The sequence below is a fragment of the Anomaloglossus baeobatrachus genome, chromosome 4 (genome assembly GCF_048569485.1).
Source record: "Anomaloglossus baeobatrachus isolate aAnoBae1 chromosome 4, aAnoBae1.hap1, whole genome shotgun sequence".
Lineage (NCBI taxonomy): Eukaryota > Metazoa > Chordata > Amphibia > Anura > Aromobatidae > Anomaloglossus > Anomaloglossus baeobatrachus.
The window spans coordinates 640,073,580-640,094,795 of record NC_134356.1 but is presented as its reverse complement, the minus strand read 5'-3'; the positions used below and the strand labels follow the sequence as shown (position 1 = coordinate 640,094,795).

The 21,216-nt window shown below is 50.5% G+C and overlaps 1 protein-coding gene, 1 long non-coding RNA gene and 1 other non-coding gene across 3 annotated transcripts in view; 1 reads left to right on the top strand and 2 right to left on the bottom strand.

Annotated features, from left to right (window-relative positions):
- The window catches only part of LOC142301992 (uncharacterized), a 155,398-nt gene extending 150,717 nt beyond the window's left edge, over positions 1 to 4,681 (bottom strand). The window contains exon 1 of the long non-coding RNA XR_012752916.1: positions 4,550 to 4,681. This is a non-coding gene — a long non-coding RNA (uncharacterized LOC142301992). The remainder of the gene's footprint in view (positions 1 to 4,549) is intronic.
- On the bottom strand, positions 4,617 to 4,711 carry LOC142304884 (small nucleolar RNA U13). The gene has a single exon (XR_012753528.1). It is a non-coding gene; the product is annotated as a small nucleolar RNA U13 (small nucleolar RNA).
- A 1,244-nt stretch (positions 4,712 to 5,955) lies between these two features.
- Positions 5,956 to 21,216, top strand: part of MAK16 (MAK16 homolog) — a 48,642-nt gene continuing 33,381 nt past the window's right edge. The window contains exons 1-8 of the mRNA XM_075343064.1: positions 5,956 to 6,075; positions 8,720 to 8,769; positions 10,273 to 10,382; positions 10,463 to 10,527; positions 11,138 to 11,289; positions 17,552 to 17,606; positions 17,710 to 17,784; positions 19,898 to 20,008. Coding sequence (XP_075199179.1) covers positions 6,061 to 6,075; positions 8,720 to 8,769; positions 10,273 to 10,382; positions 10,463 to 10,527; positions 11,138 to 11,289; positions 17,552 to 17,606; positions 17,710 to 17,784; positions 19,898 to 20,008 — 633 coding nt within the window. The 5' untranslated portion in view covers positions 5,956 to 6,060. The remainder of the gene's footprint in view (positions 6,076 to 8,719; positions 8,770 to 10,272; positions 10,383 to 10,462; positions 10,528 to 11,137; positions 11,290 to 17,551; positions 17,607 to 17,709; positions 17,785 to 19,897; positions 20,009 to 21,216) is intronic.

The window sequence follows — 21,216 nt, the reverse complement described above, 5'->3', positions numbered from 1 at the left end:
GTGCTGCCGCAGGAACGAAGAACAACATCGTATCTCCCATTGGTGCGACATAAAAATTTCCGACGCTAGACAGATCACCGATTTTCGCTGCTTTTGCGATCGTTTATCAGTGCTTCTAGGCTTTACACATTGCGACGTCGTTACCGGCGCCGGATGTGCGTCATTTTCGATTTGACCCCGACGAGATCGCAGTAGCGATGTCGCAACGTGCAAAGTACCCCTATGGGCTATGTGCACACACTGTAGATTTGGTGCAGAAATTTTCCTTCTGGCAGAAAAAAAAAAACGCACCAAAAACGTGGGTTTTTTATGAAGTCAATGGTGGCAGGGATATAAAACCCCAATAAAATTGTCACGCTGCAGATTTTTTTCAGCCCCAAATCTGCAAAAAAAAAAAAATAAAAAAAATTCACAAAACTTCAGAAAACTCACTTTGCTGGCTTCAGGATAGGCATGCAGGTTTTGGTGCAGATTTCTTTAAAAAAAAAAACCAAACAAATGTATCAAAAACTGCATTTTGTGCACGTAGCCTTAAAGGGAGCCTGTCGCGTCGGAAACAGCTACAGCTGCAGACATAGGGTTAATCTGCAGGTAAATGCTGTGATGGTGTCACGCTCTGAAAGTGAATAGTGAGAGTTTGTAATTGTTTCATCTGTGTATTTTGGGGCTGATTTAGGCTAGTTTCACACATCAGTTTTTTGGCATCAGGCACAATCCAGCATGTGCCTGATGCAACGGATCCGGCGCAGAATATGCAAAACGGATGCGCCTGATCCTTTTGACGGATTCGGTATACCTGATCCGTCAAAAAATGGATCCAGCACATCCGTTTTGTCCGTTTTTTTGCTGGATCAGTTTTTTCCAATAAATTGGAGCATGCTCAGTTTACAAAAATGGATCCGGCGGCCACATCTGTTTTTTGCGGCATCCATAGGCTTCCATTGTAAATCACGTATCGCGCCGGATCCGGCGCAATGCGTTTTTTGTCAGAGACAAAAAAACGTTACAAGAGATGTTCCATCCGGCAGCCGCATTAGCCAATTACGACGGATCCAGCAAAAGGCGGATGCAACGCGAGGCCATCCAGCACAATCCGGCACCAATACAAATCAATGGGGATAAAACAGATCCGGTGCCGGATCCGTTTTATCCGTTTTTTTCCAGTTTGTGCCTGATGGAAAAAAACTGATGAGTGAAAGTAGCCTAAGGCTAAGGTCACACAGGGCATCTTTTGCTGCGTTTTTGAGGTCACAAAGATGGACCTAAATGCATGCATTTCCTTCTCCCAGCAAAGTCTAGGCGATTTCTATATTGCTGTCCACACTGGGCATCTTTTTTTGGCTGCATTTTTCAAGACATGCATGTCAATTCTTGTGTTTTTACTGGGTTTTTGAGCCCTTCCAGTTAATAGATTTCACTTACAAAACGCGGTAAGGCCCTGTGCGCACACTGCATTTTTTGCCACAGATTTGACGCAGTTTTTGCTGCAGAAAAGGTACAGTTTTTGTTCATAACCTTCATGCAGTCCCTTCCCCAGCAAAACCTATGAGAAATCCAAAATGCTGTGGGCACACTGCATTTTTTCCCCCTACAGGTTTTGCTGCAGAATTTCTGCAGCAAAAAAAAAAAAAAAAAAAAGCATGTCCCTTCTTTTCCGCAGACACCTGCAGTTTTGCCATTAAAGGGTCTGTGCGCACTGGGAAAATGTGTTTAAGTAAAATCCGCAGCCGCAGCAAAAAAGCAAAACCAAAAATACACCCAAAATCCGCATGCGGTTTTACCGCGGGTTGGTCCCTGCGGTTTTTAACCATTATTTTGCTGGGGAAGGACTGCAGAAAGGTTATTAACAAAAACTGCACCTTTTGTGCAGCAAAAACCACAGCATATCCATGGCAAAAAAACTCAGTGTGCGCACAGGGCCTAAGGCTATGTGTCCACGGTAGAATGTACCTGCAGATTTTTCTGCATGAAAATCCGCGACTTTCGCGGCAAATCCGCACCTTATTTTTGCCGCGGATTTACCGCGAATTTGCTGCGAATTTTGATGCAGATTTTTTTTTTTCCCCCCATTCTATACCCAAAATCCGCAACAATAATTGACATGCTGCAGATTTTTCCGGATCAAAATCTGCGGCAAATCCGCCGCGGAAAAATCCGCAGCATGGACACAGCATTTCCAAAATGCCATTGAAATGGCTTGGAAGTGCCGCTGCTGCAGATTTTCGGAAAATCCGCGGCAAAATCCACAGCGTGGGCACATAGCCTAATAATTGTTAAAAACTGCAGGGACCAACCCCCGGAAAATCGCACCAAAACCGGGTGCGTTTTTGGTGCAGTTTTATGCAGCAGGTGCAGAGTTCTGACAGATGGTGCATATTTTACTTAAAGGGAACCTGTCACCAGATTTTTCCCTATGTCACTAAAACTACCACCTTCTGTAGCTCCTCGGCTGCATTCTTGAAGGTGCCCCTTGTATCTGGCCCCCCTTTTCAGACCGCAAAAAACAACTTTATAAATATTACCTTTTCATATGTAAAGTTTTTCAGTAAGGCCTAAAGTGTGGGCTCTATTTCTCCTTCGTTCCCCCCTCCTGCCGCTGTACGCTGTCCCGTGTTGATTTGAATTGATGATGACGGCCCCATCATCTTCCACGCTGTGCCGAAGTCTCGCGCATGCGCAGTTATCGTAGGCCACTATCGCGGGCCTGTGCAGAAACAATCCCTTGCACGGGGATGTATTTGCTCAGGCACGAGTTTACGGGCGGTGCTGTACATGACCACCAGTATCATGCTAGTACCTGCCCATAATCTCGTGCCTGAAGAAATACATCCCCGGCGCATGCGAGGGATAGTTTCTGCACAGGCCCGCGATAGTGGCCTACGATAACGGGCATGCGTGAGACTTCGACACAGCGTGGAGGATGACGGGACAGTCGTCATCAATTTAAATCAACATGGGACGGCGTACAGCGGCAGGAGGGGGCAACGAAGGAAAAATAGAGCCCGCCCTTTAGGCCTTACTAAAAAATGTACATACCAAAAGGTAATATTTATAAAGTTGTTTTTGCGGTCTGAAAAGGGGGCAGCAACAAGGTGCACCTTCATAGAATGCAGCCGAGGAGCTACAGAAGGTGGTAGTTTTAGTGGCATATGGAAAAATCTGGTGACAGGTTCCCTTTAAGGCTGCTTTCACACATCCGGTTTTTGCAGTGCGGCTCAATCCAGCTCAAAAACCTATGCAACAGATGCGGCAAAAAAAACCAAACTGATCCGTTGCGCAAGTTTTTCCATGCTGCCCGTCCATTTTTTGACGGATGCGGCTTAATACGGAGCATGCGCAATGCAAAAAAAAAAAAAATGGCATCTGGCCGCTGGATGCGGTTTTTGCCGCAGGATGCCGCATCAGGCGTCCATAGGCTTGCATTGTAAATCGTGCTGCATCGTGCCGGATCCGGTGCAATGCGATTTTTTCGCCGCACAAAAAATCATGCCAGGCAACATCCCATCCGGCCGCCGCATGGGCTAAATATGCCGCATCCGGCAAAAAACGGACGCAACGCAAGCCCGTGCGGCACAATACGGCGCTATTGCAAGTCTATGCAGAAAAACGCAACCGGCGGCAAAAAAAAAAAAAAAAGTTGCGTTTTTTCTGCAAAGCGCCGTATTGTGCTGCTCAGCAAAAACCGGATGTGTGAAAGCAACCTAAAGGCTCTGTCACACACAGAGATAAATCTGCGGCAGATCTGTGGTTGCAGTGAAATTGTGGACAATCAGTGCCAGGTTTGTGGCTGTGTACAAATGGAACAATATGTCCATGACTTCACTGCAACCACAGATCTGCCAAAGATTTATCTCTGTGTGTGACGGGGCCTTTAGGCTGCTTTCACACCTCAGATTTTAGCAGAGCCGGCCAATCCGGCTCTAAAACCTACACAACGGATGCGGCGACAAAACCGCATCCTTTGCATAAGTTTTTGACATGCAGCCCGTCCGGTTTTTGCCGCTTGCGGCAGGCTACTGAGCATGTGCAGTGGAAAAAAAAAAACGCATGCGGTGGCCGGATGTGGCGTCCATAGGCATGCATTGCAAATCGCGCCGCATCGGCCGGATGCGGCGCAATGCGTTTTTTTTGCCAGACAAAAAAACGTGCCAGGCAACATTCCATCCGGCCGCCGCATCGGCTAAATCTGCCACGGGCGGCAAAAAACGGACGGAACGCAAGCCCATGCGGCACTAAAGTAAAGTCTATGCAAAAAAAAAAACCCTGCAACCGGCAGGAAAAAAAACGGAGGTGTGAAAGCAGCCAAAGAAAGAAACATTTTCCCAGTGTGCACTGCACAGGGCATAAAAACGCACTAAAAAAATGAGATGCTCTCAAATAGCACATAACAAAAGAAGCCCTGTGTGAACATAGCCAAATTTGCAAACATAGAATGTTCGGGAATAATTTATAAAAACACAAACGGTGCTAATACGCATCAAACCCAGGCAAAAATAAACAGCAGACGGACAGCCAATCACAGGACGAGTGATATCTTGCTATTACTCACTGAGCTGTGAGCTGCATTCTGATTGGAACACACGTTACGTAGCCAATACGGACGCCGCCTGGTTCAGGATCAGAAGGGTACTGTGCTGCGTCGTAACAGAAGGCCGCACATGTCACGCAGCCGCGTGCTCTCCCATTCATCACACTTCTGAACCAGAAGGATCGGTGAGTGGCGGGCGCGGGATGACCCCGGGAGAGGGCGACTGCCAGTGATATTATGGCGACTTTACCATACACACGGTACATGATACACCAACACCACGTGACCAGTTATATAATAAAATTAGGTTGCTAGTACTAATATTTCATGAATACAAGTGATTTTAAAGTGAAAAATTACATATGCTAATATATGCGTCGAATTGACCAATCACAATCTCCGCCCGCTACTACTTACATATGCTAATATAGCCATTGAATTGACCAATCACAGACTCCGTCCGCTATCTTATTATATATTCTAATATATGCAGCAATTTCACCATTCACAGTCTCCGCTCGCCATGACGTTCCATAATTCTAATATATGCAGTGAAGTGACCAATCACAAGTATCTATCCGCCAAACTTCACATATGCTAATATAGGCAGTGAATTGACCAATCACAGTCTTCGTTCGCCAGTCATTACATATTCTAATATATGCATTGAATTGACCAATCATAGTCTGCATTCGCCATGTTCATTACATACGCTAATATACGCAGTATATTGAGTAATCGAAGTCTCCATCTGCCATAACGTTAAATATGCTTAAAAATACTAATATATGCAGCAAATTGACCAATCAGTCTCCGTCCACTAATATATTATATATGCTAATATATGCAGCAAACTGACCAATCACAGTCTCCGTCCACTAGTATATTATATATGCTAATATAAGCAGCAAACTGACCAATCACAGTCTCCGTCCACTAGTATATTATATATACTAATATATGCAGCAAATTGACCAATCACAGTCTCCGTCCACTAGTATATATTATATATACTAATATATGCAGCAAATTGACCAATCACAGTCTCCGTCCACTAGTATATTATATATGCTAATATATGCAGCAAATTGACCAATCACATTCTCCGCTCGCTATGAAGACCCGCGTCCCCATCCAACATGGCGGACAAAGACTGCCACTGGTGAATGTACTGCATTATTAGCATATGTAATGAAAAGGCGGATAATGACTGTGATTGGTGAACTCGTTGGATATATTAGCATATAAAAAGTGTAGCCGGATGTAGACTGCGATTGGTCAATTATTCAGCAAATTGACCAATCACAGTCATGGTCCGCCTTTATCATTACATATGCTAATATTTGCAGTAGATTGACCAATTGCAGTCTTCGTTCGCCATGTTGGATGGGGACTCGGGTTTACTTTTGTGCGGAAGTGACGTAGAAAGTCTCGCGAGATCCGGCCGTTCTACAGATGGCGGCCCACTGAGGACTACACGCGTGGATAGTGTGATTCTCGGCGAGTGGAGGACTTGACGTGGAGTCGCCGAGATGCAGCATGACGATGTAAGCGGGGCAGGGGAGCCGGGGCGAGCGCGGCTTGTGCTCCGTGTATGACAGTTACGGGCTCGTGTCGTTGCTGCTGCTCTATTTCTTTGCAGATCCAGCACACGTGATCAGGGGGGCACATACTTTTGTATCCAGGGCGATTAATATGTTCTTATTTTTCCCCCCATAGCAGTCAGGTGCGAGGTTTCCTCTTTGTGCCCCTGAGATCCCTGTATGGCGATTTATAGGGCGTCCCCACCAATCAGCAGCTCTCTGCGGCGGAGTGGATCAGCGCCCCCATCTGTATAGAGGCCGCAGCGGGTACTGCAGGCCGCCCCTGTCCCATTGATTATGGGCGGATATGCAGTATCCGGCCACGACCGATATACAGTCAGCAGAGCAGGGATCAGCGCAGGGTGGGGAGGTCGCCCCCATCTGTATAGAGGCCGCAGCGGGTACTGCAGGCCGCCCCTGTCCCATTGATTATGGGCGGATATGCAGTATCCGGCCACGACCGATATACAGTCAGCAGAGCAGGGATCAGCGCAGGGTGGGGAGGTCGCCCCCATCTGTATAGAGGCCGCAGCGGGTACTGCAGGCCACCCCTGTCCCATTGATTATGGGCGGATATGCAGTATCCGACCACGACCGATATACAGTCAGCAGAGCAGGGATCAGCGCAGGGTGGGGAGGTCGCCCCCATCTGTATAGAGGTCGCAGCGGGTACTGCAGGCCGCCCCTGTCCCATTGATTATGGGTGGATATGCAGTATCCGGCCACGACCGATATACAGTCAGCAGAGCAGGGATCAGCGCAGGGTGGGGAGGTCGCCCCCATCTGTATAGAGGCCGCAGCGGGTACTGCAGGCCACCCCTGTCCCATTGATTATGGGCGGATATGCAGTATCCGACCACGACCGATATACAGTCAGCAGAGCAGGGATCAGCGCAGGGTGGGGAGGTCGCCCCCATCTGTATAGAGGTCGCAGCGGGTACTGCAGGCCGCCCCTGTCCCATTGATTATGGGTGGATATGCAGTATCCGGCCACGACCGATATACAGTCAGCAGAGCAGGGATCAGCGCAGGGTGGGGAGGTCGCCCCCATCTGTATAGAGGCCGCAGCGGGTACTGCAGGCCACCCCTGTCCCATTGATTATGGGCGGATATGCAGTATCCGGCCACGACCGATATACAGTCAGCAGAGCAGGGATCAGCGCAGGGTGGGGAGGTCGCCCCCATCTGTATACAGGCCGCAGCGGGTACTGCAGGCCACCCCTGTCCCATTGATTATGGGCGGATATGCAGTATTCGGCCACGACCGATATACAGTCAGCAGAGCAGGGATCAGCGCAGGGTGGGGCGGTCGCACCCATCTGTTATTGATGAGGTCCTAAAAGCCCATCAGTATAACCTACTGGACAACCCCTTTAAGAAAGTGACATTTTCACCTATGCACTACCCCTAATCGTGCTATTTCCCCTTACCGTTGGCACATGACCACAGTAGCCAATCAGTGGCCCTTCAACAGTCACATGTCGTACTGTTGGCATCATGGAGATGAAGCCAGGACTATAACATGTGACTACCAAGGCCCCTGATTGGTTGCAGCAGTCACATGATGATCACGTAGAACCAAAGACTAGGAAAACCACCGAGTGTCAGCTCTTCAGCCGGGGAGCAGAGTGAGGATTTCTTTTTTTCAGTATTTTATATAATTTATTGCTGTTGTCAGGCGTCTGATTGCCCCTCCCCCGTCTCCATGGCAGGTATCAAGAGTTGTCATTGGCGGTAGTAATGACAACTGGTGCCTTCATTGTGTTTAAAGGGGATGTCCACTACTTGGATAGCCTCTTCTCATTCCCTATGTTTGCCCTTATAAAAATAAACAAGCCTGTACTCTCCTCTGCTGCAGTTCCAGTGATGTCTGAAGTCATGTTTGTGGGGGCACGGTGACATTGTTATAACACGTGGGCCCTGTGACCAATCAGCATCGGCTTCCTTCTCCTCGCCTTGAGACACTTGATCAGAAAGTCAGCGCTGCACTCACATCCTGCAGAAATATCTGAAGGCGAGAAAACAGACACTGATTGGTCACAGAGCCCACGTGCTGTGTCGGGTGTCCTTCTGTTTTCAGTGGGGAGAGGGGAGTAGGCGGATTTCCATCTGAACAGGTGGGTGGCGGAGAGGAACTGTAAGGGGACTCTTCATGCTCCGGATAGTGGGGGTCTCTGTGCTCAGCCCCTCCTTCCTGGTCATTGTGATGAGGGTATCCGGCACTGCAGGCATCGGAGGACCTGGCACCCCGCTGAGCCGAGGATCGATGCCCGCTCCCCCTAAGAATGCATAGTGGCAGTTTCCACAGTGGACTTTCCCCGCTCTCCCACACAGGGACGTTCTGCTCGGACCCCACAGTCCTGTGTTCTCTACCAGAGCCACTGCCATGTTAGTGTCAGTGATTTATCACTGAATCAGGCGAATGAACGTCATGTCGGGGGGTCCCGGACATGTTAGATACTCGGTCGGTCCCACTGATTTCAGCAGGATCAGACGACGTCTACCGTGTGCGGGAACTGTAACCATCTCTGTAATCTGATGCTCTGTTTAGTCCAAGGAATGGCGTCTGCTGTATCTGCTTTTCTCATGTCCGTATCTTTCCTTCCAGGTTATCTGGGACATCGTGGGAAATAAACAGTTCTGTTCCTTCAAGATAAAGTAAGTGTCCTGTAAATCTTCCCATGTGTTCTGTCAATGGCTTTGTTATTTAAAGGAGCCTCCGATAAACTTTCTTTTCCCCTAAACCTGTGCGTGTAGTGTGTGTTTATTATAGTCGCTTACCACCACCTTCTCCAGGATCCACCACCGCTCTGCTCCTCTTCTCAGTGACCTCATCGCTCTTCAGACTCTCTGGGTCACACTACACTCTGTGTATGGGCCAGAACTCTTTTACAATGTAAGTCTATAAAGCCTTGTCCTTGTCCTTGTCCTGGGCCTTGTCCTTGTCCTGGGCCTTGTCCTTGTCCTGGGCCTTGTCCTGGGCCTTGTCCTTGTCCTGGGCCTTGTCCTTGTCCTGGGCCTTGTCCTTGTCCTGGGCCTTGTCCTTGTCCTGGGCCTTGTCCTTGTCCTGGGCCTTGGCCTTGTCCTGGGCCTTGGCCTTGTCCTGGGCCTTGGCCTTGTCCTGGGCCTTGGCCTTGTCCTGGGCCTTGGCCTTGGCCTGTCAAAATAAAATCACACCTGAGGAAAGCAAGGGGATCTTGCTGAAACGCGTTGTGAAGTGATAACAAGAGCTTTATCTTTTTAACAATAAAGCCTTATCTTCAAAAGAACATCTAAATTCTGATCCAATTTTTAGCGCTCAAAGACCGGTTTTCATCACTATTATCCACATTGTCCTGGGCCTTGGCCTGGGCCTTGGCCTGGTCCTGGGCCTTGGCCTGGTCCTCTTTCTCATGCTCCATAAACTTCCATTGTAATAGAGACTTCTGGCTCACACGCAGAGCATAGAGCGAGCCGGAGAGTCTGAGGAGCGGCGAGGTCATCGATAAGAGGAGCTGAATGGTGCTGGATCCTGGAGAAGGTGGCAGTAGGCGAACATAGTAATTCTCACTACATATACATAAGTCTAGGTGGAAAAAAGTTAATTTGAAGGCTTCTTTAAGTCTCCCATAAACGTCTAAAGAGGCTTACTTTACTACTTACATTTGTCACCCATCCAGTGGTGAATCTATGATTGCTGGGGTCTGGCATTTGGGACCTCCACTGAGAACGGGTGTCCTTTATCCACTGTATGGGTGGAGCGGTCGTGAGTTCGTGTGACTCCATTCACCGCTGAAGACTGAGCACAGCACTGTATACAGCACTTACATGGCACAAAGCAGACGTAAGCCAGGCAGCTGCTGTCATGGGCTGTGGGTCTGAGAGGTTGTGAGCGGGGTCTGTGCACATCAGTTCTGGCTGTTATCAGCAGGATAACACATTAAAGGGGTCTTCCGGTGCTGCTAACGTCTGCATTAGAGGAGAGAATTAGAATAGGCCAATACCGGACTATCACCCCCGCATCTCAGCAGGTACGTGGGGTCATAACCTCATCGGCACAGCTCTCCTCCAACGCCGTAGTGTAAATTGGAGCATCCTTTTAATGTGTGTTGTGTGGCCACCAGTCGCCCATTCCCTGTGCAGAAGAGGCCGGGCTGTGTAACCAACACTGACATTTTCTAGGACAAAGACTCAGAATTTCTGCCGGAGTGAAGACAACATCACCGGCCAGTGTAACCGCTCGTCCTGCCCGCTCGCCAACAGCCAGTATGCCACCATCAAAGAGGAGAAAGGTAAATGTGAGATACTGGTGCCTGTGACGTTACACGCGGAGCGCAGAGGAAGGAGGATCTGACGTGTCTGTCACCCACAGGTATCTGTTACTTGTACATGAAGACAATAGAGAGGGCGGCCTTTCCGGCACGATTGTGGGAGCGGGTAAGTGCAGACGAGCCATGTCCGCTCTTGTGGGCTACATTCACATATACCTAATAATGAACAAATCCGATGCCATCAGTCCGATGTATATCTGGGCAGCCCGGTTTGCTGCAGGTTTGCTGCAGCGTTTGATGCAGAAATCCGGTTCACAGCACGACCCCTGTAAGTCCCTAATGACCTATCACATATACATACATCACCTCAGGAACGGGTGTATGGTGCCTTCTCTATTCCAGGCAGGGGCTGGCTGTTCTCAGATGCCACTGAAAATCTCTGCAGCCGGAAACTGCCCCTCTAAGGGGTTAATATTACATCCTTGAGCATGATTCTCCATATCCTTTTAACCCTATCCTGACCACCCACTGCCTTGTCACCGTACCGATGTGGCCTCATTGAACAGTGTCGTCTTTTGATGTTGCTGCTGTAACCCAACTGCAATCGGGCCGGAGCAGGTCCGGTGTCCTAAAGAGAGGCCACAATCGGCCCCTTTACTTTCATCATCTCCATAGCGCTCAATGAGCTCTATGTAGTGAATGAATCAGAGTGTGTGTGTGTGTGTGTGTGTGTGTGTGTTACAGCTGCGCTGGATGGTGACATTTGTCCTCGGCAGGTACGTCTGAGTAAGAACTACGAGCAAGCTCTGCATCAGATCGATGAGAACCTGATCTACTGGCCCCGGTTCATCAGACACAAGTGCAAGCAACGGTTCACCAAAATCACACAGTACCTGATCCGGATCCGCAAACTCACCCTCCGGAGACAGTAAGTCCAATATAGGCCGTGCAGGCGCTCGCTGCTGGACTCTCATCAGATGTTTTAATTTGTTGACTTTTGCTTATTTATTCTATAATATGCAATTACCGTATTTTCCCTGCCGCCCATGACAGCACCACATGAGAGATAGGTTCCACCCACTGATAAAAAGGCGGTACCTCTCCTCCTCATCAGTTTGGTTTCCTGTCCTGGTATGGACAACCCATTGCTGTCCCAGGTCCGACCTGGTGTGGAAGCCTGGTACTTACCTGAAGCCGGTGCTCGGGCCTGGATGCACCCCCCCTCGGTCTCAGACCTCTGCGGCGGTGAGGCGCGGGCCTGGAGCGGGAGCTCGGCCCGGCGTCGCTCCAGGGATGTGCGCACTCACGGCGGCCGCTGGAAGGCTTGTCCCTGCTGTGCAGCACGCTGGAGTGAAGCTGGAAGCTCCGACCGGAAGTGACGCGATTCCAGGGTGACGTGCGCAATGCGACCAGGAAGTGACTGGTGTGCGCATGCGCACTAGGATCCAAGATAGCGGCGCCCATGTAACGAGACAAATGTGACCGGCGCTTGGGACTGGTGAGTTTTTTCTCCTCCATTGTTACCATTATGGCAGGAGATTCACCCCGCAGCAAGGAGCAGCGCAAGGAGTCGCCACAGCGGGGCTCGGAACGCGGCTCTGCGGATCGTTCCCGGAAAGCTGTATCCAGTCCGGGCAGCGTTCGGTCGGTGGGTCCCCAGAGGTCCAAGGGAGATAAGAATCCGCCTCCTGATCCGGTACCGAAAAAATGTGCCTCCAAGCAGCGTCACAAGGAATGTGCCATATGCCAATCCTCCCTGTCTTCGGATTACACCAAGGCCCTGTGTGCAGGCTGTATCCAACAGACCCTACTCAAAGAGGGGCCGGGGTTCTCATCTGAATTACGTTCCATTATCAGAGCGGAAGTACAGGAGTCCCTTAAATCCCTTAAGGGGGGCAAGAGGCGCAAGAAGTCCCGTCATCATAAGCTGTCTACTCCCGATACCTCAGCGGGTTCGGCTCAGGGCTCTCGGTCGTCGGGATCCTCCCCCTCCGATTCTGGCGCCTCTTCCTCTTCCGATGAAGGTTGTCGCCCTTGTTTCCCTACAGCAGACGTCGGACCCTTGGTGAAGGCAGTACGTTCGACCATGGGTATAGTGGACCCCAGGGGGCCCGAATCTACCCAGGATGTCATGTTTGGGGGCTTGGATTCCAGGAAGCGTAAGGGGTTTCCCATTCCCCAGAAGGTTCAAAGTCTCATTAATGACCAGTGGAAAAAAGTGGACAAAAGGTTGAATCTTAGCTCTTCCCTTAAAAGGAAGTACCCCGTGGATGAGGAGGCGTCTACCTCTTGGGATAGAACCCCAAAAATTGATGTCGCTATTGCCAAGGCGTCTCGTTCCACTACCTTGCCGTTTGAGGACTTGGGGTCCCTTAAGGATCAGCTGGATAGGAAGGCTGATGGTTTTCTGAGAGGTACATGGGAGTCTACGGCAGGTGGCTTGCGCCCGGCCGTGACCAGCGCCTGTGTTGCCCGGTCTTTAATGGTGTGGCTTCAGCAGTTGGAAGACCAGTTGCGCAATGACACTCCTAGGAAAGATATTATCTCGTCCTTGCCCTTAATACAGGGTGCTGCTGCCTTTATGGCTGATGCCTCGGTTGATTCTTTAAGACTATTTGCCAGGTCGGCGGCGCTTTCCAATTCCGCGCGTCGGGCCCTCTGGCTGAAAACTTGGAAGGGTGATGTCCAATCCAAGGGGCGACTATGCAGCATGCCTTGTGAAGGTGCCTATCTTTTTGGCTCTGGCCTGGACGACCTCCTCACTAAGGCATCCGATAAGAAACAGGGGTTTCCAGTTTTTCCGGTGGCATCCTCTCGCAGCCGGCCCTTTCGGAGACGTTAGTTTTTCGCAAAAAAAGTCTCAAAAACCGAAAGATCAGTGGAAGGACCGTAGAAAGACTCCCTCGGGCTTTCTCTTTGGCAAGCACTCCGATAATAAGCTCAAGCCCTCTCAATGACGCCTATCATCAGGTAGGGGGTCGGCTGTCCCTCTTCCTCCATGCATGGCAGGCAATCTCCTCCAACAGGTGGCTCCTTCAGATTGTGGAGGAAGGATTAAAATTGGACTTCCGTTCACCCCCTCGGGGGTCTCTCATGATATCATCCTTGCGGTCCCCAGAGCGGCAGATGGCCTTGGAAGTGGAAGTGCTAACTCTCCTTTCGAGGAAAGTCATTCAGGAGGTCCCCATAGAACAAGAAGGGGACGGCTTTTACTCCACTCTCTTTCTGGTTCGGAAGCCGGACTCCACCTTCCGCACCATCTTCAACCTGAGGAACTTGAATTTACATCTGGTGCAGCGAGCCTTCAAAATGGAGACCATGAAGTCAACTGTCAGGCTGTTGTATCCAGAGTGTTTTATGGCGGTCCTCGACTTAAAGGACGCCTATTATCACATCCCTATTTTTCCGTCTCACCGGCGGTTTCTCAGGTTCGCACTACACGTCTCCGGGAGGCTGAGACACTTCCAATTCGCAGCGCTGCCATTCGGGCTTTCCATGGCCCCACGGATCTTCACCAAAGTCCTCGCGGAGGTCATGGCACATGTCAGGGAACAGGACATATTGATCATTCCGTATCTGGACGACCTCCTGATAGTGGGTCAGTCGGAGTCTCTATGTGCGGCTCACGTGACCAGGGTCATCACCATCCTGGAAAGCCTGGGGTGGGTGGTGAATCAGCAGAAGTCCAGACTCCAGCCTCTCCAGTGTCAAGTCTTCCTGGGTCTCATCTTGGACTCTACCAGACAGTTGTGCCACCTGCCAGAGGACAAGGTCGCCAGGATCTTGTCCTTTCTCTCTTCCGTAAGGAGTTGCCCAAGCATGTCCTTACGGCAGGCTATGTCGCTGGTCGGGACTCTTACCTCTTGCATCCCAGGAGTGTGGTGGGCCCAACTGCGTTCCAGAATCCTCCAGATGGAGGTCCTTCAGTTTCAGAGACTGTTTGGAGGCTGTTTGGAGAAACAATTGACCCTGTCTGGGGACACCTTGCACTCCCTGGGTTGGTGGCAGGACCCCTCTCACCTCCGGATGGGGGTTCCTTGGCTTTCCCCGGTCACGGACACAATAGTCACAGATGCCAGCCATTGGGGGTGGGGTGCCAATCTACGCCAACGGGTGCTCCAGGGTCCCTGGGACGCTCAGTTGGTCAGACAGTCCTCCAACTACAGGGAGCTCATGGCAGTTCTCAAGGCACTAGAGGGGTTCCTCCCCTTCTTGAGAGGTCGCCATGTTCGGATCCTTTCGGACAACAGGGTGACGGTGGCGTACGTCAACCATCAGGGCGGCACCAGATCCCCTTCTCTTCTGACTCTGACTATGCACATCTTCCAGCTGGCCGAACAACATCTCTCCTCCTTGACTGCTCTTCATATCAAGGGGACGGACAACGAGGAGGCAGACTTCCTCAGCTGGCACTGTCTCCGTCAAGGGGAGTGGTCCTTGGACCCGGAGGTCTTTCGCAAGATCACGCTTCTATGGGGTGTCCCTGTTCTAGACCTGTTCGCTACCAAGGCGAATCGGAAAGTGGACAGGTTCTGCTCTCTCAACCCCCGAGACGATCCTGTTGCCCTCGATGCCTTCCAGATGTCTTGGTCTCACGGCCTCCTGTACGCGTTTCCTCCCCTGATCCTGTTGCCTTCGGTTCTCCGGAAAATCCGGACCGACAGAGCAGAGGTTATTCTCATCGCCCCCTTCTGGCCGAAACGGGCGTGGTTTAACTGGCTGCGGACACTGTCTCTGGTGGATCCTTGGGTTCTCCCGGACGCCCCTCATCTCCTGTCCCAGGGCCCAGTCCGTCACCCCCCCCGACCCGGCTCTCCATTTGACGGCTTGGCGTTTGAGCGGCGGCTGCTAGCTCGACGGGGGTTTTCCTCTTGCTTAATCGATACTCTTCTTCGCAGTAGGAAAGCGGTCACCACGGCCATTTACGGTAGGGTCTGGAAGCGCTTTCTCCTTCAGTCGGGGGCTCGGGCGGAGGGCCCCCCTCCTATCTCGGCTATTCTAGAATTCCTCCAGAGGGGGTTGGAATTGAGGCTCTCCACCAGTACGCTCAAGGTGCAGGTATCGGCCTTAGGGGCACTGTTTCATTGTAGTCTGGCGCAGAATGAATGGATTTGCCGGTTCATTAAATCTAAGTCCAGGTCTGTACCTGTTCAGGCTACCAGGGTTCCCCCATGGGACCTTAATTTAGTGTTGGATGCCCTCACAGGGCCTCCGTTTGAGCCCTTAGGGGAAGTCCCTCTCAAACTGCTGTCCCTTAAACTTTTTCTCCTCGTCGCACTCACCTCGGCCAGGCGGGTGGGGGATCTCCAAGCCTTGTCTGTGGTTCACCCTTATACCCAGATTCTGGATGATAGGGTAGTGTTGCGGACTGATCCCTTCTACTTGCCCAAGGTTTCTACACCTTTTCATAGGTCCCAAGAGATCGTGCTCCCTTCCCTCTGTGACCCCCCTCGGAACGAGGAGGAGGCTAGGTTACACACGTTGGATGTCCGGAGGGCCTTAGTCACGTACCTAGATAGGACTAGGGAATGGAGGAAGTCTCAGGTCCTGTTTGTCACTTTTCAGGGGCAGTCCAGGGGGCATGGGGCTTCTAAGGCTACCTTGGCCAGATGGGTCAGGGATGCCATCGGTTTGGCGTACTCGGCTAAAGACGCCACTCCTCCTCCGGGCATAAGGGCGCACTCCACTAGAGCGGTGTCTACGTCTTGGGCGGAGAGGGCGGATGCCTCTCTTGACCAGATCTGTCGGGCGGCTACTTGGTCGTCTCCTGGGACTTTCTTTCGGCACTATAGGCTGGACTTGTCCTCCACAACTGACCTTTCCTTTGGGAGACGGGTCTTGCAGGCGGTGGTCCCTCCCTAAGGTGGATGGTCTATTTAAATCTCTCATGTGGTGCTGTCATGGGCGGCAGGGAAAAATCTTAATTACTCACCGGTAATGGGATTTTCAATAGCCCATGACAGCACCCTTAGTTCCCCCCCTATTCACTGGTTGTGGGCACCCTTCGGGGAGTGTTAGTTATGGGTGTTTTTCCTTGGGTGGTGGTATGATTAATCTGTTTCTTGTGTTTTGTTGGTCCTCTCTGGCTCTGAAAACCTACTGATGTGGAGGAGAGGTACCGCCTTTTTATCAGTGGGTTTCCTGTCCTGATGTGGGCGGAACCTATCTCTCATGTGGTGCTGTCATGGGCTATTGAAAATCCCATTACCGGTGAGTAATTAAGATTTTTTTCTGTTTTATAAGACGCACCCCAAATTTAGAGGAACACATATGGGGTCCGTCTTACAGTCCTGTTGCCGCTTACCGGGGGGAGGGGGGGGGGGTGGCGGAACAGGTCGATGCTGCGACCGGCGGGTGTCCCATATGCTGTGAGGCAGGCAACTTCCAGGAAATGTCACAGTGCGGGCTTCAAAAAATTGGCATCCAAAGTCTGCATGCGCAGATTGAGGTATCTGCACAATGATAAGCCAAGATCTCACCTGTGTATGCGTCACATCCAGGCGCCATTTTCCTTAAGTCCACTGCTGGGAGATCAGTGGACCGGAGGCGGCGCATGCGCAGATGAGATCTTGAGCCAAGAGCTCCATCTGCACACACGCTGACTTCGGGGGCCATTATTTGAACCCCCACACTGCTGACATTTTCAGGATGCCTTTTCCTGCCTGCCCACCGCACCGACCCCCAACACAGCACTGGCGACCCCTCTCCGCCACCTCCCTGTAAGGCTGGTTTCACATCTCCGAGATTTTGCCGGATCCAGCACAAATGCAGTACAGTTACATTTATTTACAATGGAAGCGCGACACCATGCGGACCTATCCTTCATACACAACCGCACGTGTCCGCATGGTGTAGATGAATGTAACTCTACTGCATTTGTGCCGGATCCGGCTATTGGCAAAATACCGGAGATGTGAAAGCAGCCTAAGTTGCATTTGGATTATAAAACGCACCCCTTATTTTCCTCCCAATTTTTTGGGAGGAAAAGTGCATCTTATAATCCGAAAAATAAGGTAATAATGGAAAAAGATTGACTCCGCTGTAGTGCTGCCCTTTCCATCCATATCCAGCGTTCTAGTGTCATGAATTTAGCCGTGTGTTATTTTGTAGCTTTAGTCCATTTTTTTTATTTTTTTTTTACTATGCGCTCGGTTATAACATGGACTTTCCCTTTTCTTAACCCCCACAAGACGAAAACTGGTCCCACTGAGCAAGAAGGTGGAACGACGAGAGAGGAGGAGAGAGGTCGGTATTGTGATTTCTCATGTCCCTTATAGCAGGAGGATGCGCCTCCTAATGGCCTCGTGTGTTCAGCCCCATGTTAATAGGCCACTTTTTTTAATTTTAGGAAAAAGCCCTGGTGGCCGCTCAGCTGGACAACGCCATAGAGAAGGAGCTGCTGGAGCGTCTGAAGCAGGGAGCGGTAAGGAGGGTTGGGAGACCGAGCGGGGCTACTTTATGGCACGGCAGTTTATTCCATTTGAACTTGGAAGCACCAAAGGGGGATTTATCATCCCCTCTATAGCACAAAACTGGGTTCAGAAAGCTACGAAATTGGTCAAATCTGGTACTTTGGGTAAAACCTTGCAACTCTTTTTCCCATTTTCCAAAAAAATACGTAATTACTTACCGGTAATGTGTTTTTTCTGAACCCATGACAGCACCACGAGAATATAAGGGTGCTGTCATGGGTGCTGGAAAAATACGTAATTACTTACCGGTAATGTGTTTTTTCTGAACCCATGACAGCACCCTTATATTCTCGTGGTGCTTTCATGGGTGCTGGAAAAAAAGCAGGTGCAGTTTATTAAAAGGGGTGTGGAGATCGCTTCGCAACAAGTTACTATAATGTTCACCAGAAAACTGCTTTACTTTGTAAATGAGATCTACATTGGCTCCCGGCTGTCATAGATTTCATTTTTTGGTGCACAAACAGCCCAGGTATGGGCAAAAATGTATTAAAAGGCATGGGACTCTTAAAAGGAACCTTATAGAAACTGTAACGTCCCCCCTCTTAAACCATTAATATGACTGTGTAGCCCTTGGAAAGAGCCACTTGATCCCTTTTATAACCTGAAAGTGCTGCTCCAGTTTTGAATTTGTCTGAAAGTGCATTAGGGTATGATGATACACTTACAGCTTCTTAACCTTTGATACAGGAGAGGATGAGGAGCTGTAAGTGCATCATTTTTGTTTTGTGTTTTTTTTTTTTTTTTTGTTTTTATGTTTCCTGAAACATTTTGGAGTCTTGTTTGCAGCCTTCTGATTGGACGATGCTTAGTTTAGAGCTGATTCCGTCAGGAGATAATGCACAGAGGTGACCTGCACTTTCTTTATAGTCTCCAGGTGTTTATCAAGGCCTGAAGCGGGAAAAAAAATATGCTCAAAACACTGAACATGCAGAGTGGTTTACAGTAGACATGAATAGGAAGAGTATTTTGGGTGTGTTTTTAACCCCTTCACGACCGATGATGTACTGGTACGTTATCGGTCATGTCGCGGTAATCACTGCCGGCAGACAGCAGTGATCCCTGCACGTGTTTGTTGATTTAAGCAGCAGACATGTGGGGCTCACAGGCGTGGGTGGATCCGCGATTCACTTGCGCCTGCTTGCCACGTAGATTGCACTGTCAGAATGTGACAGCGCAATTTAACTGGCCGCAGCGGCGATCACGCCGTTCCCCACTGCCATCGGAGGCCTTATGACGTGATCACGGGGAGACAATAGTAACTATGGGTCATGTAATGACTCCTGTTGCTATCATGAACTAGTTTCTCAAACGTCTGAATTTTTTTTTAACCCCTTAGATAAAAGTAAACCTATACATGTTTGGCATCTCTGAACTCATACTGACCTGAGGCATCACACTGACACAGAGGTTTTACCATATAGTGAACATTGTGAATTAAATATCCCAAAACAATCATGCAATCCCACTTTTTTTTTTTTTTTTTTTTTTTTTTTAAATTTCACCACACTTAAAACATTTTCATTTTTTTTTAGTACACTATATGGTAAAACTTATGTATTAATTCAAAACTACAACTTGTCCCACAAAAAAACAGATCCTGATATGGCTATATTGACGGAAAAATAAAAAAAAGTTACAGTTCTCGAGAGAAAAGGGGGGGGGGAGGAAACGGAAAATAACTCGCAGGTGAAGTGGTTTAGCGATGTGCGGGGTATTTTTGGAGCAGACTTGCACCCCAAAAGGGCTGCGAGGAGACAGCTGAAGTGTATACCCCATCAGGCAGCTTTAATGGCCCCAGGGCTGATCTCAGAAGGGTTCTCTCAAATCCTCCATCGCTTGGTGACTCTAGAGGGGAGTCCTCTTCGAACTCTCCACGATCGCTGGAAGGATATAATGAGCGGAGTCAGAAGGACCCTCCGTTAGGACTTGCTCTGCAGCAGCACAGGACTTCCACGCCGCACTGTTTTCGACTGCAGTACCTTTAGGGTCCCTTATGGTCGTAGGGGTTCATTATGATTTATTGTTAATGGCTGCAGATCTGATCTGTCCAATCTTTCTTCTCAGTACGGAGATATCTACAACTTCCCAATTCAAGCCTTTGACAAAGCCTTAGAGCAGCAGGAAGGGGCAAGCGAGTCCGAGTCTGAAGAGGAGGAGGAGGAGGAAGAAGATGAGGTACGAGTGACTCCATGTTAGACCCTGGATATTGTCCTCCACAGTGCAATGAAAGTGACGGTCACACATTTAACATCCGCAGCACGGAGCAAAGCGCTGCGCAGAATCCACATAGAAGACAGGTTATGCTATGACATGCAGAGGAACTTCTCTGCCATCCGTACATGGGGCCATAGTCAGCTCTGTTATACTATTGCAGCGGACGTTTATTGGTTTCTCTATCGTTTCATTGGGGGACACAGGACCATGGGTTATGCTGCTGTCACTAGGAGGCTGACACTAAGTAAACAGAAAAAGTTAGCTCCTCCCCAGCAGTATAACCCCTGAGCCGGAGGCGGGCTCAATCAGTTTTTTGCTTAGTGTCGTAGGAGGCTGATGTGGGCCGACTGGGCCCCCTTCAGCCACTTGATTTTTTGCGTATTTTTTTCATTTTTTCTCGGCGACGCTCGTCGCTCTCATCTGTGGTACTTTTCTGTTTCTGCAGGTATCGTACTTATCTTCCTCAGCTCTCGCAGCCCGGTGGGTACCACTCCCTAGGGTCGCAGAGGTTTGAGTCTTCGGGCCCTCGTCCCCGTCCATTCCCGCGGTACCAATCCCTGGTGTGTTCGTGCGGGGCAGAATCTTCCTGGGCACCCCTATCCGCTCTGCGGTATCACCCCAAAGGGCGCAAGGGGCTAGGCAAATAGGGACTGGACCACAGCGCGTCTCGATCTGGATGGGGCCCGCAGCGCTGCTACGTTTTTAGGGGTTTCTATCCCCCACCAGGTCCACCTCCCTGCCTTCTTCAGCCGTTTCCCTGGTGCCCGCAGCCATCCCTTCTGCGAGCGGAGCACACAGGAGTATGTGCAGAGTCTCAGCCTGCACTCTGGAGCGCGCCGAGGATCAGGTAGGACACCATCTCCTACCTTCTCCCCCTCGGGCGGCTGTACAAATGTTAGGCCCCGGTCTGGGCCTAGTCGCCGGGCACCCCCGCTCCCCGGCTTCTGCTTGGTACTGGGCGTCCCAGGCTGCGCCGCCGCCGCTTGCTGCCGGATCCGCCGGCGCTGCCTCTGCCCGCGCGGCAGCGTCAGACTTTAGCCCCCGGCGTCGGCCGGGCCCCCGGCGTTCTAGGCCGCGACGCCGCCGCCTCGCGGCCGGATCCGCCGGCACCGCGCGCGGCAGCGTCATAATTTAGCCCCCGGCTTCGGCCGGGTCCTCGGCGTCCTAGG